Source organism: Myripristis murdjan, chromosome 4 (assembly GCF_902150065.1).
Source record: "Myripristis murdjan chromosome 4, fMyrMur1.1, whole genome shotgun sequence".
In the NCBI taxonomy this organism is placed as follows: domain Eukaryota; kingdom Metazoa; phylum Chordata; class Actinopteri; order Holocentriformes; family Holocentridae; genus Myripristis; species Myripristis murdjan.
Genome location: NC_043983.1, coordinates 3,768,303 through 3,785,190, shown reverse-complemented (window position 1 = coordinate 3,785,190; position 16,888 = coordinate 3,768,303). Strand labels below are relative to the sequence as shown.

At 40.2% G+C, this 16,888-nt stretch overlaps 1 protein-coding gene across 2 annotated transcripts; it reads left to right on the top strand.

Moving 5' to 3' along the window:
- The first annotated feature begins 1,495 nt into the window (after nucleotides 1-1,495).
- uhrf1 (ubiquitin-like with PHD and ring finger domains 1) lies at nucleotides 1,496-16,673 on the top strand. Of its 2 annotated transcripts, XM_030049185.1 has the most exons (17): nucleotides 1,496-1,642; nucleotides 3,172-3,334; nucleotides 5,018-5,284; nucleotides 5,659-5,810; nucleotides 7,520-7,735; nucleotides 8,237-8,352; nucleotides 8,721-8,907; nucleotides 9,241-9,364; nucleotides 9,775-9,882; nucleotides 10,257-10,361; nucleotides 10,545-10,651; nucleotides 10,952-11,114; nucleotides 11,688-11,825; nucleotides 12,086-12,206; nucleotides 12,899-13,050; nucleotides 13,468-13,566; nucleotides 14,604-14,750. In XM_030049185.1, exons 2-17 carry the CDS (start codon nucleotides 3,182-3,184, stop codon nucleotides 14,748-14,750), a joined length of 2,355 nt encoding a protein of 784 aa, XP_029905045.1. In that variant the 5' UTR covers nucleotides 1,496-1,642; nucleotides 3,172-3,181. The 2 variants fall into 2 exon arrangements, with proteins under 2 accessions (XP_029905045.1, XP_029905046.1); XM_030049186.1 differs by lacking the exon at nucleotides 1,496-1,642 and having other exon boundaries at nucleotides 3,182-3,334; nucleotides 14,604-16,673.
- The last annotated feature ends 215 nt before the right edge of the window (nucleotides 16,674-16,888 follow it).

Genomic DNA, 16,888 nt, shown 5'->3' with positions numbered 1-16,888 from the left:
TACGTTACATCTAACTCAGTATCTTGTATTGGGATGTCCTGGTGGCTCACCATGTAGAGCATGTACCATGTAATACTGAAGCCAAGCTGCTGCAGCCTGGGTGGGGATGGCATGCCCTCTAGTAAAGCAGAAATACACTAAAAATAATCTTTAAAAAATACAAATAATAAAAAAAAGGTAAAAACTCTATCTTCTATTAAGAGCCAACTGAGCTCACTTTTATCAGTTTACATTCATTTAATATCTTGTAGGCCTACGTCATGATTATTTTATAGTTTTGTCCAATATAGTTTACTATTTCTTACAACTTTGCCTGTGTACTGTATGTCTTATGTCTGTCTTTTAATTGTAAAGCCCTTTGTATTTAATGAAAGTGCTGTAGAAATAAGGTACAATAATTGATTTGTTACTGTCACTATGATATTTTAAAATATATATTTTGAAACAGTTTTATTGTCCTGCATTCCACGTTCAGGTCCCACTGGCCTTAACCAGAGAAGCTTTTCTTTATATTTTACAAAATGTACGTTGGAAACATTTGTAGATTACTTGAGGAGACTGTTTTCCACAATGTGCACTGTGTTGCTCATCTCAGTGTCAGAAATAAATGTAGGCTTCACTACATTTCACTAATTGTAGATTCTTTTCTTCATTTTCCAGCCAGTCTCAAACTGGACAAGTGGAATCCACTCCTACATAAGAACACAAAATCAAAAGAAACATGACTAGTTAAAGGATAGTAGGTAGTGTATTTACACTGAATGTCCAGAGTGGCTCTAAACTGTTGATGCTGGTCAGGTGCAGAGAGTGGTTGTCCAGCAGATGGAGGAAGACTATGCCCAGCTGATGCTGGCAGCCTGCACACACACATCCATTCAGGCAGGAAGCGGGCCTGGTGTGTTTCCTAATCGTTTATTGAACAGTGTGTCTCAAGTTTGCAAGCACACATGCTCTTTTAAACACAGATATAAAACTCTTTCTAACATATTCAAATAGCTCTCAGTAGACATCCTAATTTGAAATGACCATGACATAATTCAGTGTAAACCCATTCTCTCAAGATCAAGGTGATCAAGAGCATAATATAAAGCGAAACATAATATAGATGCATAACATTAAGTGGCAACATCACGCCTCTCAGCGCGCACGCCATCGCGCATTAACGTATTTAAAGATTCATTATTAATTAAAGGCAGTAAGAAGCCATCTTATGAGCCAGTGGTATTTCATGCATAACACCAGTACAACCAATGGGCTTGTTTACGCTGTTACGGATCGCCATCTGTCTCTGCAGTCTGCCAGTTTACATGTGCCATTTACATAATCTCGCGATAAACCCACGGAAGCGAGCTTCGCCCACGAGAACGTCGTTTCGCGCGCTGAGGCTAAGCTCCGGCCATCTGTCTGATTGACTGCTACTCTGGCCTGTTAGCGACCTCAACCGAGTCGAAAGCAGCCAATAGTGAGAGACGTATTTTTAAGGCAGGCGGGGAAACAAACTATTGAAGAATAACTCATTGATCCAGTCTCTCCAACAAGGGATAGAGTTGGTGGTGCAAATCTAACCAAGAAGTTGTTTGGGGAAAACGCTGGGCGCGTTCTACTTAAGACGTTTCTTGTTTGCAATTGGAAGAATAAACAGGTAAAGCATTGTTTTTCCACTGGTTTGATAACTTTTGAAATGTGTGCATTGATATGGATATCCCGTTAGCTAGCTTACTAGCTCACTTGGCAAAGTGGTTACCTCGTTTCTGGTAGGCTCACTAGCTAGCCAAATGTGAAATTCAAGTTGAAGTTTCCTTTTGTGTTCGCGGTTACACGTTTTGACGGGATGAGCTTTCTCTGGACCAACTGGCTTTGCTGTTGGAAGTTTTGTGACCAATAAGTTGTGCCGCAGTGTAGTCTGTAACGTGGTTTGCTGTCAGCGCTTTTCTGGGTGGATGTTGTAGTTGATGTGCTGCCGCGGGCTGTCAGTTTGTGTTGTTTATTTCCCACACGGAGAAGAGGAGTAAGACACGGAGAAACTCCAACCAGCTCGGTCACGTCAGTGCGCTCCCTGTAGAGAAATGCGGGTACGCTTAGCTTAAATACACTGTTTATTTCCCTGTTTTCCCACCTTGTTCATTTCAGTTACGTTATCTTACTGCTTTTATCTCGAAAATATACTTTTGGTCGCTTTATCCACCCACCCTCGATAAGAAAGCTCAATTTGTGAGTAAGAACTGGATTCTGGTTTTATTGTAGGTGTTTGGTTTATTTGCAGCCAGCTGAGCGGACCAGACCTCAGCTGAGAGCACGAAAGTAAATCGAGTCGCTCGCCGAAGTCGCCGCTTACTTCATAATTGAGAAAAAGCACGGTTTATGTAAAGAGGGGGTTGTTTTGCTGTCGTGTTTCTCAACCTGAAACGGTGGATAAGGTGGTATTGCAGCGTGTTTTATTGTCAGTAAGCGAAGCCACATTGTTTGATAGCGCTCCCTCGCGTCCGGATGTGCCTGCTTTTAAAGGAGTGGGAGTGGCCTGCAGCCTGGTTTCCCGCACTGTATTTAAATCAGCCTGTTCCCTCCCTGCTGATAATGCTGCCAGAAGTGACAGGCCTGTGCAGAAAACAGCTCAGTGCAATGACACTCGCACTTTGGAAACTTTAAAGTCAGGCTTGCGCTACTTGACTTAACAAATTTCTGGTTTAGAGTCACAAGCATTAATTACTTGGATATAACGAGTTTATTGAAGTTTTCTTTTTTTCGAACACAAAATTGTTATGGTGAGACAGGCAGGGATGTTGCGTTTTCCTACTGATCACAGTGATGGATTCACCAGCAAATTTTTATGGGCGACTTGATTATTTTTTCTGTCCAGCACTAGTGAATGATGTGTTTTCTAACTTGCACAATAAACCAGAGCAGACTTGTCCATCACACATCTGCATCATTTTGTGGGTGGGAGATGTTTAAAACTGAACTTCATCATAATTTTAATTTTAACAAAATGTCTGAATATTTTCAGTGTTTAGACACTTTAAGAGTTTCTCCTGTAGTTGAAAATGCCCAAGAAATAAAGAAATTGCATCTTAAATTATTCATATTAAACAGGATCAATTTTCATTTAAAATTTCTTTTGAAATCTTTTGATCCTTTTGGCTGCAACAATTTGCGGTTTGGCTGTTCACACAGGGCAGCTGCAATGTGGATTCAAGTGCGGACAATGGATGGGAAGGAAACCCACCGAGTGGATTCCCTGTCGAAACTCACCAAGGTGGATGAGCTCCGTCTCAAAATCATGGAGCTCTTCAAGGTGGAGCCCGAGAGGCAGAGGCTGTTTTACCGTGGCAAGCAGGTACGGTATTGTTTAGTTCTAGTCACGTTTAGAGGCCAGGGCGGGTGTGGGGGAGAAAGGGAGAAACAAATTGTAGATGTAAGAGGCCAGTTTGGTAACCTGCAACTTGGTTTACCTGTGCTCATTATTTATTCTGCAAACTGTGGACTTGTACTTCATCAGCACAAAGTTCAGCTGGAGATCAGAAATGCAGTAAATACCAAAAAGGCTGCGAAGACAACCATGCACTGAGATAAGGAGAGGTTGGTAATGTTGGTTTTTCACACTGATCCAGTACAGCTGGCAACACTGGAAGTAGTGCTGGGTGGTAAAATGAAATCCATAATCTTGTTTAAAATTTCCTCAGTTTTGAAATGAACCAAATTCTTAATTTTTCACAAGATAATTCCAATTCCACGTTGGTCTTATTGAGCTATTATTGCCATAATGCTGATAAGTAATCTGAAAAGTTAATAAAATGCATCATTTCAATGCATTAACATCTCAGATACAATAGTCCATTTGATTTCTTTTTTTAGGTGTTATTCACACCCATGCTTGTTTAGTTTGCTGGGTGCCAGTTTTCTCCTGCATTCCCATCATGTCTGAAGGAGTGGAAGAACAGGCTTTCATTGCTTTGTTTCATTGTTTAAAAATAGTTATACTTCTGGGAAGTGAGACTGGAAAACAATTTTCACTCCAGTTTAATCTATTCATGTTTTTGCAGTTTTAATGAGGTTATTATTTGATATTTTCATAATTTATTCACATACAATTTACCTTAGAAATATTTATTATGTATAGTGTGATAATCACCCCCGCATGATCAAATTTGAACCCTTTCAGCCATATCGCAAGAACTAACTAGAACATGTTTTGGTGAACTAACCTTTAATGTATTGACGCCAATTCCTTCACCACTGTGCACTGACAAACAAGTCAGCATTTGACAGAGCTTTTAATTACAAAACTGCCACACTTCTTAAAATAATTGGTCTGTTTCAAACAGACGAACATCTGTTCAACATGCTGATATTTCAGGGTGGGCTCAGCTTAAACTTAGAATGTACTGGCCATTCCAAGGCTGAAGCTAAAGGCCAAATGTCCTTCAGTCTTGACCTCAAAGTTTTCAATCCTACCTGAGAAAATTAAATTGGCAAAAATGGTGCAATTACTTTAAGCCATTTTTCTATTGAATAGCATGTATGTGGTTTGTTTTTACTGAATTTTATTCCTACTCTGTTGCGCATTCTTATTTTGTAATCCTGTTTGAAAAGGCCACACTCCTCTTAAATGTCAGTTATGCTGCTCCTCACTGCTGATTATGATATAACACATTAGTGATTAATCCTGTAGCCAAGCCAGTTCATGAAAGCTCCTCCATTTGCTCTGCTCAACAGTCGGTATCTGGTTGCTCTTTCCTGGGAAAAAATTGCCTGCAGAACAGAGAGTGATGTTTTACATTTCTGTTTTGCTTGGAATAAACAGAACAGAGGAGTTAGTAAGTTTATCAGGTTCTTTGATGGATTGTCTAGTCGTGAGTGTTCAGCAGTTTTCAAGTCTATGGGAGTCTCTGAAGGTACTGACCTGCAGACACCAGCAGGAATATTGGAGAGGGGAGATGCAGCCTAGGCCATCGGCACAAAAAAGTAACAAAAAGGGCAATATTATCGTTCTTAAGCAAGTTTTCCTGTCTGCTCATAGATGGAAGATGGCCACACCATTTTTGACTACAATGTGGGCCTCAACGACATTGTGCAGCTGCTTGTCAGGCAGACCCTGCCCCCTGCTGATGTCGTCAAAAGCAAGGACAAAGAGGCTGAGCTGTCAGACTCTGATTCTGGCTGTGGCTCGGCCCAGAGCGAGTCCGACAAGAGCTCCACTCACGGTGAGGCTGAGGGCCAGACCGCTGGTACCTCAGCCCAGACTGAACCCCCAGAGCTCATCGACCCAGGATTTGGCTTTTACAAGGTAAGATTCATGGGCTTTGGTAATTGGAATTAAACTGTATTGGATTTACTCATTATTAGTGACTATGCTGTATGTTTATTTTTTTTTTAAAAGCCGGTGGAAAGACAAGCAGTTTTACATGTTATCTTTTAATCTTACGGAAATTAAATATGAATGTCCATAACATTTTGGAGATGTGTTGATACTGACTTCTTGGGGATGGGGAAGGGGCGACAAGTGACATTGGGACATTCACAGATAATTATTTATGCCTGTAAGCTTTTTCTATTCAGGTTTCCAGGCAGTAACCATGAAATGCAAATTGGGCCAACACATGACAGGCAAACGTGAAACATGTCCGGAAAAAATTCTAATTATTGTTTTTGTTCTTTAAGATCAATGAGTTTGTGGATGCCAGAGACTTGAACATGGGGGCATGGTTTGAGGCCCAGATTGTGAACGTTACCAAAACAACCAAGACAGAGGACGAGGCAGCTGAGGAGAAGCCAGCAGAGGAGGAGATACACTACCATGTTAAATACGAAGAGTAAGAGCTGAATTCGTCTACTAAATGCATGTCCTGTTTGTGATCACCTACATTTCAAGGATGAGCAGACCTTGGTGTGTGGTTAATGTAAATACTTGTTATAGATTGTAAAAGTATGAGGAAATGTTAGCAGTAGAGAAACCAACATTGCTGTTGCAAGGTCGAGAGAGGGATTGGTGTAAGGGACATTGTAGATAGTGTAAATGTGAAAGTAAATAGCCTTAACACTGTCCTGCCACTAAGGCATGGTCGACATTTTCATTGATAACAACATTGTGTTATCACATTGAAGCTGAATAGAAACTTTCTTTTCAATGTCTGCCTTCTGTTCTTCAGGGCTGTAGTGACAGGAATAGAGCTAGGGCTGGATGATGTATTGATATCTAATCGGTACTGTGATAATAAATTAGATATCTTCTGGGATTTCAGATATTGTAATATTGTGATATGGCATAAGTGATGTCTTTCCTGTTTTTTAAAGGCTGCTTTTCTGCAATTTTCTGAAGTTATCAGACTGTTCTAGCTGTTGTGTTATTTTTATGTACCTGCTTGATCATCATATCCACATTACTAATGATTCATTCGTTCATTTTTCAAGCTCATAATGGTCGTAGGGGGTGCTGGAGCCTATCCCAGCGCTCATTGGGCGGAAGGCAGGGGAACACCTTGGACAGTCCATCACAGATTACTAATGATTGTTAAGCAAAAATCTTGATTTTGATGTATTGATATATCAAGATATTTGGTCAAAGATACTATATATGATTTTGTCCAAATCACCCAGCCCTAAATGGAGTTGAAGTTTGTTGCACAAATCACTCCCTGAAATCCTTTGAAAGCCAAATTTATTATTTAATTGATCTAATGAAAGGGGGAAAGTTCCCTCCTTGCATCAGAGGAATATTGTGGCTGTCCAAGATCCAGATATGGGGGACTGTATAAATAGCAAGCAGGTGTAATCATGATTTTGCCGTCTCATACTGTACTCATTGTGTTAAAAGCTTAAACCAATTTTAGAGTTAAGAAATGTCTGCAATCCAAAAAAAGCAGGATGTTTTAGGAGGTTGATGGTTGTCACAGGCAGAGTGTGCCATAATTCATAATTTTGAGCATTTAAGTTGTTAATGTTATGTTATGGGACGGTGCTTGGCTTTGATTTGTTAGGCGCTCTAGTTTATTAAGGGTATTAATGTCAAATCAGCTGTCATCACAGTTGTATTCTGGGTATTGTAACATAGTTTACCTACTCCTGCAACTGAAACAGCTGATGTACAGTTCCACAAAAACTGGGACTTGCAGAAACAAGGCAGTTACGTATACACTGTAGTCTATAAACAAAAATGAAGCAACTGCACTAGATAAAATGAAATGTCATGTGATACAAATGGTTCTGATGTCTCAAAGTGTGGAAAAATCACAACGCCTAACAGTTGGAACATATTAGTATGAGAGGAAACTAGGCTTTCAGTAGTGTCTGGTGAAAGGCGCCCCTGCGTTGGCGAGCTTGCAAGTGCATTAGAATCAGAGGAACGTTGAGCTGAATGGCGAAGTTGTTCCTATTGGCTGTGCTAGCAGTGGGTCCTCGGCATTCAAACATGCTTTGATACACTCAGCATTCTGCAAAGCAGCAGCATGTAGGAAGCACCTGTGGTGGTGTGCATCTTGCCTCTGAGCTGAATACTGATCTGGTGTAACGTCTGTCACCCCAGCTACCCAGAGAACGGTGTGGTTCAGCTGCTGGCCAAGGATGTTCGTCCCCGGGCCCGTACGGTGTACCAGTGGCACCAGCTAGAGCCGGGAATGGTAGTTATGGTCAACTACAACCCTGATGAACCCAAGGAGCGTGGCTACTGGTACGATGCCGAGATCCAGAGGAAGAGGGAGACGCGCACAGTGCACGAGATCTACGCCAAGATACTCCTCGGGTGAGGGACTCCTGCCATGTCTAGCTGTAACTTTGTTGGGTGTGTGGGGAAATTGCCACCAGTCAAGCTCTGGTGTGCTGTTTGTGGCTGCCAAGTCTTCCTGCCCTACCAGTTGCAGTGGCATGTAGCCAACAATCTTTTGAAGGTGGCAGTGTAGTATTAAATGTAGGTTTTGCAGGTGCCCTGGAGTCAAATCAGATGCTCTGACCTAGTACACTCTTTATAAGGCAAATGCTATTTTAACATTTAATTTTTACTTAAATGCTTTATTTTTACTAGCTGTTCCATTTCTCATTTTTATCTTCAATTGTGTCTTGTATTTTATTTCCTTTTCCTTGCTGAATTGTATCAATTGTGTTGCTGTTATGACCCAATTTCCCCACTGATCATGAAGTTTCAGCTTATCTTAACTGGGGGAAATGTACTCAAGCCTTTTGTTAGGGTTAGCTAATTCCTGTTGGCGCTGTGATGGTGTTAGTGACAGCCTGTGTTTGTTTGTAGTGATGCTGGTGATTCCTTGAACGACTGCAGAATCATGTTCCTGACGGAGATCTATAAAATTGAAGAGCCTGGCTCCCTGGATGGCTCTGCAGCTGGATCTGACAGCCCACTGAAACGTGGGTTTGTTTTTATATTAACTTTATCTGTTGGTTGGAGTGTCTGTTTTTGTTGGGTTATTCCCATAAACGTTTCAATCTTGCCCTCTCAGCCCCTAGCTGCTCTTTTTACTTATGTGGACGATAATTAAAATAAGCTTTATTTCTATATATTTATTTCGATTATTCAACTCTTAAACAGTTCTTTGAAAACACAATTTTAAAGACTCCAGTAACCTCCTAAGTTGTTATTTACCTCTCACATCTGTGCTATAAATGCTTCTGGATTTGCATATTTTTACCTTTTTTAAGTATTTTCTCTATCCTCGTTGTACAGCACTTTCAGAGAAATCAACAAAATGTTTTACAACTGTGTATGTGTCGTTCAGGATCGAACGGACCTGAGTGTAAGCACTGCAAGGACAACCCCAATAAGAACTGCCGCTGGTGTAACTGCCACATTTGTGGCATCAAGCAGGATCCTGACAAGCAGCTGCTGTGCGATGAATGTGACATGGCCTTCCATACCTACTGCCTGAACCCCCCGCTCACCTCCATCCCTGAGGATGAGGACTGGTCAGTAGGATCAGATTCACTGTTCCACAGTTTAGTCAACAAATTCAGTCATTGTGTTTTTGATATATTTTGACTCTGAATCCTAGTTATAGTTAAAGTATTGATTGTATTCTATGATACTTTAAAGTATCATATCAAAACTATAAAAAAATTCTTAATATCAATTCTGCACCTCTGTTTTAGAGAGAAATTAGACTGCTACTTCCTCCTTAATTAGGCAGTGTTGCTCTTCCATGAATGGCAGATCGAGATGGATCACTTTGTGATTAATCACTCATGCAGTGAGTTTGTGTTTTGGTGACTTGTAACCTAATCTGTTGGGACTGTTCTCAGGTATTGTCCCGGTTGCCGTAATGATGCCAGTGAGGTTGTGCTGGCTGGAGAGAAGCTGAAGGAGAGCAAGAAGAAAGCCAAGATGGCGTCCGCCAGCTCCTCCAGCCAGAGGGACTGGGGCAAGGTGAGCACTGAGTCATTCGTAGTGCACAGGGATCCTGTACAGGTCTTCAAATAAAAGCATGGCATGTGAATATCCAATTCAACACCATGGAACATGGAAAGAGAATTTCAAGATGTTGCTGTGATGTGTGTGTGTCTATGTGGACTTTGTTCTTTTACAGATACATCCAACATCTTACATTTTCTGTTTTGTTAGGAAGCATAATGTTCATCTTTTGAGTGTTGTAACATAGCAAGTAGGGCCAATATGGCGATCAGTTGTACTGTCTACCCTGAATATTCAAATCAAGAAATTACAGTTTAGAAAAAAGTACATAATATACATAGGAGTGGTGGTTGACTTTGAGGCTCACATCATTTATAACTGATGAGAAAGTCTTTCTGGTTTTCTCACCACTGTCCTCCCTTTAGGGTATGGCCTGTGTCGGCCGCACCAAGCAGTGCACCATTGTCCCCTCCAACCACTACGGCCCAGTCCCCGGCGTCCCGGTTGGCTCTTTGTGGAAGTTCCGAGTGCAGGTCAGTCAGTTTCACTGGAGATTCCCCTCAACGACAGTCCAGTACTCCCAAGTTTAACTTTGCCATGCTCTCAGTGTTCAGTTTATTACTCTTGACTTTTTTGTGCAGCTGAAAACTTTAAAGCACAGAACAAACTTGTACAGGATACAAACGGTGTAGTGTATGTGCATTACCTTAATAGGTAGAGCAAGTTTTTGATTCTAGGGATATGAAATTCATTCAAACCCCAGAGCAGATGGTGTTGGAGGCACAACATTAGGCTTTGACTCAACTGCAGTGACTTTTAATGACTTAATGTTCTGAATGATGTGGACAAGAATTGGGGTTATTTATTCTAGTGACCTGTAATGTTGTGATTTCTTTGGTCTGTCCAGGTTAGCGAGTCGGGCGTCCACAGGCCACATGTCGCTGGGATTCATGGTCGGAGCACTGATGGCGCTTACTCCCTCGTCTTGGCGGGAGGCTATGAGGATGATGTGGTATGCTCTTTGCCATTTTTGCCATTTAGTAGTGACATGAATGGTAAATACTGAACAGTTAATTAACTTTTATGTAAAAGTGTAGGATTTCTAAATTCTGTGTTTGTTTAATGGGAAAACACATTTTGTGTTTATGTGTTACATTGTAAATACATGAACCGATGCTGATGCTCTGTGTTTTAGGATGACGGCAATGAGTTCACTTACACCGGCTCTGGAGGGCGAGATCTGTCCGGAAACAAGAGGACGGCCGAGCAGTCGTGTGATCAGAAACTCACCAACATGAACCGGTACAGCAGTTATCATATTATGTGAAAGTTGGTATATTGCTCCCAGCTGTCATGGAGAAAATCTTGATAACGTGTGCAAATTTCCATCACATTGTATACTGACTAAGTGTAGTACATGTGCACATTAACACATGTCCAGATTAACTGATTGTATATGGCAGTGACCAAGACAGGGTGGTGTTGCATTCATTCATTGCCAAATGTTTGGTTTCCCTCAAGAGGGCTTGCAAGTTTGCTTTTTTCCATTTGCATAGTGTATTTTATTTGCATGTCTAAATTGTTTGCTCGGGCTCCTACCAGGGCGCTGGCTCTCAACTGCAATGCCTCCGTCAATGAGAAAGATGGAGCCGATGCCAAGAACTGGAAGGCAGGGAAACCAGTCAGGGTGATTCGCAGCTGCAAGGGCCGCAAGCACAGTAAATACTCTCCAGAGGATGGAAACCGATATGATGGGATATATAAGGTAAGAGGGGAGAATTGACAGAATTAACCATGTTTCCTTTTTTGTGCATTTTCTCCATTGAATAAGAAATGCTTGATGGAAACTGCAAATGTCAAAACTCTGAGCATACTAAAAGTGTGACTAAAAGTTTATACACTTGTTTGGGGTGGATGCACTTTTTATTTGATAAGAAATTTGATGGAAAGAGTTGTCGGAAGAGGACACACACATAGGAATTCATCACTTCACCAGTTACTTATTGACCTCAGTCACAGCTGCTGTTATGGTGAATGCTGGTAACAAACAGCTACAGGTGGACAGATGAAGAAATAATTATTATAATTATTTTACATGATTTTGCATACGATGGCACAAAGTATGGAACGGCATTATCAAACACCAATGCAAGTCAGCAAATTATAGCTATGTTGATAAATTGTCTTTCTTTTCCACAACAATGTGCCTAGCAAACTAGTGACTTTGACAGTTAAAAGAGTTAAAGTTGCAGCTTCTTGAAAGTTGAAGCCTTTTGGGCCTTGGTCTGTCTGCTCATTTGGTTGTGTTTTGACTCTTGTGCCCCTGTTTTCCTCCCAGGTGGTAAAATACTGGCCAGAGAAAGGCAAGTCGGGCTTCCTGGTGTGGCGGTATCTGCTGAAGCGTGATGATGATGAGCCGGCGCCGTGGACCAGAGACGGCAAGGAACGCATCAAGAAGCTCGGCCTCACCATGCAGGTAGAGACAGTCAATTCATTTAGCTGTGCTTAAGGCCATTCCGATTTCTTATTTCATCAGTACCTTTTTCTTGTGTCAGTTTTTTGGTGATGCTGACTCAGCCCACACTGTATCAGTGGTGTTTTTAGGTTGTTTGTCAACTGAGTTTTTGATTTGTATGTTAATCAAAAGCAAGTATCTTCTTTGAGATGAATGGTTAGACAATAGTCTTTTTTTTGTTTGCTGAAAAAACTGTAGCTAAATACGCTTCCTTGTTGCAGTATCCTGAAGGCTATCTGGAAGCCCAGGCAGCCAAGGAAAAGGAGAAAGAGAACAAAAATGAAGCAGAGGAGGAGCAGACACCTACCAAGGGGAAGAGGAAGAGAAAATCTCAGGGCAGCGGTGAGTTTCTAGGAGCCATGTCTGACTTGAGGAAGCAGCCAATAACAAGTGTTAAATTATGAAAATTTAAGGTCTCATAAAATGTTATTTTGTCTTAAACACTCATTTGAAATCTTTTTTATTTATTTATTTTTTTGCTGTTATGCGGTTTTATTCTCAGCAGGTTAATTTTGATGCAACTATGAAATTACTTGGCAAAACTGACAGTTTGTTCAGACTGAATGACATCTACTCATTACTTTTAGCTGGTCAAAGTAAATTTGATCCGCATTCATGTTTCTTACATCAGGACAGGGCTATTAAAACATGCCAATAATACACACAGCTGGAGAGTTTGACCTTCAGCAGTTAATTTGCTCAGTCTTTTTGCCACATGTAAATACATCCCCTTGTAGTGTCATTATGTCATTTAGTAGATTTTCATTGTTACTTTTTTAGTGCTTTGTGGTATTTCATCATGTTTCTTGGTGTTATTTCGCATACTCTTCAATAGTCAGTCATCAGTCTCTTCTAAAGGAACTGACATTGCCTCAAAACACAGCATTTGATTCTGTCGGAAGAATTTTAGTAGCACATTGTCTGTAGTGTTTCATAAGCACGCCTTCCCTGCTTGGAAACCTGGGGATAATCTGCCACTGCAATCCACCACACCTGCTTGCTGCATTTTAAAAGTAATTTTCTAATTCCATCAGATTCAGCGAAGTCCTCACCAGCCAAGACCACTCCCAAGAAGATGAAAGTGGAGGTTTATAAGCTGACCCAGGAACAAAAGGGTCTAATCAAAGGCGATGAGCTCAACAAGAAGCTGTGGGATGAAGCCATGCAGTCGCTGTCACTTGGCCCAGTAAGGATGGCTTTTGGGCCTTGTTCTCACTGTTGGCAAATCACGTGTTTGTTTTAAGTCATTCTGTCCACACTGTTATTTGTAAGTGATCAGACTGGATTTGTGTGTCCCGACATCACAATCCTATCTTCGTGGGTTGCTGTGGTAACAACATACTCAGTAACTATGCGCTATTACTATGTAAAATTCAATGTGAATACAATCTGCAGGTGGTTTGGTCAACTCATCAGCCAGCATTTCACAATCTTAACCAACAAACATTCAGAAGTCACACAGACTATTTTAGGCCAATTATAGTGCCTAGATAATGAAGCAGTAAATAGTCAATCGAAACACACTTTGAAGAGCAAACTGAACTGATTGCTGATCCTTGATATGATTTTCAAAGTTACAAAGACCTGATTTTTGTTTCTGCAGAAATTCCTGAACAAAGTCGAAGAAGTTTTCCTCTGTATTTGCTGCCAAGAAGTGGTCTATCAGCCCATCACTACAGAGTGCCAACACAACGTCTGCAGGGTAAATTCAACTCCCTCTGTCCCACATTTGTTGTTCCTACACAGGTCTGGAAACAAGTTGATCTGAAGAGTGTAGGGCTTTTTTTATTATTAATTTTATTATTATTATTATTTTTATAAATTTCTTTGTATTTAGGAAGGCAAATTTCCATAAGACACAATCTACAGCAGTTCTTTGTCCATTGTAAATTATATATAATGTCCATACATACATCTAATCTCCATATATATAATATCCATATTGCCTTTCCAGAGTTTTCTCTTACAGATCACAGGTTATTTGAGTTGTGAACAACAACAGTCAGGAACAAAACGGGGGCACATTACATCTGCCAATCATTTGATTGCCTTCCGACAATCAAATGAAAAAAAGGGGTTGATTTACACAAAGCACAAATACCGTCAAATGAAATCAGATCTGATCAGTTTTACATACTTGGAGTTGAAAAAGACTAATTCTAATTCTCTGGATCAAATGGACTATTTTTTTTGTTTTTTCCTCTTTCTGGCAGCCAACAATATAGCCAGTGGGTATAGGTCTTGAGATGTAAAGATCTCTTGTTCCTCAAATACATGTCAAGACACTTTATATGGGTATACTCTTCAGGCTACTTTACATACACTAGTAAGTAGGCTTGAAAGTAATCTTGAATTATAGAATGTCAGGCCAATGTTTTCCTTGTGCAGGTGCAATAGAATTTAAAAAAAAATGTTTCAGCTGTCTAAAGCAAACGGCTCTGGCGCCAATCCTTCAGTCACAGAGCAAGGGCTTCTTGTTACAGGTGGAATTTGCCCAAAACAGTAGCAGCAAATAAACCATAATGCAATGCAACTACAGGGCAGGTTGTTTTGAATAAAGGATATGGATGCATTCTGGGAATTGAAGGAAATCACTAACTTAAGTAGAACTACACAAGAGGTTGAGGGAAGCCGAGAATGCAGTGAGAATAACATTATCTGACCATCTAAACATCTCACAGGGATGGTTATTTTTAAATGGAGGCACTAAAAGATGTGTTGTTTGTTTTTTTATTACAGGAATGCCTTCAGCGGTCCTTTAAAGCAGAGGTGTACACCTGCCCGGCCTGCAGGCATGACCTTGGCAAAAATTACTCAATGACCGTCAACAAATCTCTGCAAGCTGTTTTAAATCAGTTTTTCCCAGGATACAGCAATGGGCGATGATCATTTGTTCTGCCTACTCAGCCCTCAAGGAGGAAACGCAATGAACTGTAAGGGGAATTTTCATTAGAGGCAACAAAGAATCAATTTCTCTTAATATATTTTTACGATTATAAGTTTAAATCACTTTTTTTCTTTATGTGGACTTAAATGCCACCCCTTGTTCACTCTGGATCTGTCTGTCATGAAGCATAGGTAATGAATTGAATTTGGATCTGTAACTGTACTTAACTGTAACATTTGTCTCCGTTAATGCCTTTAAGCCTGATTTTTCTCAAACATTGTGTTCTGTTCCATTAACATACGCTGCTAATGTTGGCCATAGTGTGAAATACTGGTTACTGTTAACTAAATCCCTCCATCTTGAAACCCAGCACTCCCTAAGAGAACTTGATCAAAATCAGTCATGTCATTTGCCCAGCTTATTTTGAGATTCTTTTCAGCAAGAGCAACATGGGTTTTGAATGCCGTTAGTTTTACTGTGGTTACTTGTCACTGAAATGCTTTTTTTTAAGATCTGATCATAAAATGAGGATTTATTTGTGTTTTTGTGTATTACGTTTCCGTTACGTTTGTGTACATGTCTTCATCTACCCTCATTACTTTTTCCTCCCTAATGTCAACAATTCAGTCAATAGGTTACCAAACTACCATCACCAGTTTAAGATCCTGTAGCAGATTTGAGTCCTGGTGTGGTCAGATGACTGAAATTGTATTTTAAGTGACAAGTGTGACAAAAGCCTTGTTGTGAGCCTTTTTTGTGAGCTGAGACTGTCAGCATGTATAGTTATTCCATAATCTGAATTTAAGCCCAGGCACCCAAGCAAAAAATGACCTGAACTGATTCAGTGAAAGTGTAGTTTGTTTTTCAGTGCTGTGAGAGGAAGTGTCTATGTGGTCTTTAACGTTTTTCTAATGCATGTATTGGTTCTTTAAAATTTTATACAGTATTTTTAGAAATTTGTCACTCTTGTGAAAATTAAAAATTTGCCATGTATTTAATAGCATCTAAAATGTTAGGCTCATTGCCAATCTAGGTTGACGCTATTGTATTCAATTCTGTAGACTTTATTATCCCTTTTTCATGTACTCGCCTTAACTGACTGCTGTATAAGCAAAGGGCTTCAGTCTGATAATTAAGTCCAAAGATGCAAAAATGCTTAACCAAGAGGGTAATGTAGAACTCCCTTCTATCTAGCTCTGTAGGACTTGTCCCTGACAGTTAAACCTATTTGATTCTAGAAACTTTGTACTTTTTGCAGAATTTAATTTTTCTACTTTTTGTGTTCATAATCCATTATTGCCATCTGTTGGGGCTGTTCAGTCTGTTTCTTGGGTCTCTCAGGTCCACTTGTTTTAGTGTTGAACCTCAAAAAGAAAGTGCTCTCAGAGGTGAATTTAGTCATTGCAGGAGCACCAGCAAAGCATCTAATGAAACATGAATGAAATTCCACACACCACTCTTAAAATCTGATACATTATTCACTTAACCAGCGTTTTGGTCGAGCAGGAACTGAATTTGTCAGTATTGACTACTTTGGCAAAGCTTTTATCTGAATAACTGCTGTTGAATTTCAACAGCTGCATGTGAGCATGTCCATCCTTGCATCAGCACTTCTTAAATAACTGAATCATGCCTGATCAGTTGGACTTTGGAGGTGAAATGAAAGTGTGCCCATGAAGACCCAGTGATAGGGATGAAAGCCCCACCTTGTGTGCTAAATAAATGCCAGTGGCTGCAGATACTAGTAATACCTCAAATATTTACAAAGATTTGCATAGACTGGAAAATGTATATTTTCTGAAATTGTATATTTTTAGTCCATTTTAGTTTTGATATGTAGTTTTAGAATTAACTTGCACACATTGCGTGCAAAAGTTGTCAATACATTGTCAGTCTTTTATATAATAAAAAAGATAAAATGAGCAGTGTTTGAATTTAATTTTTAGCTCTCAGGTGTGCATGTTAGTGAAGCTAGAGCCTGTAGAATTGATTAAAGATGAGAATAGGCATTTGTGTCACATTTTTGAAAATGTCAGTGAAGCGGAGCACCTATTTTCCTCTTCACTACTGTTCCTGAGTCTTTGTGTTCAACTGCAGCTGAAGGGGCTGCCTGGTGATTACACACATGATCAGTGCT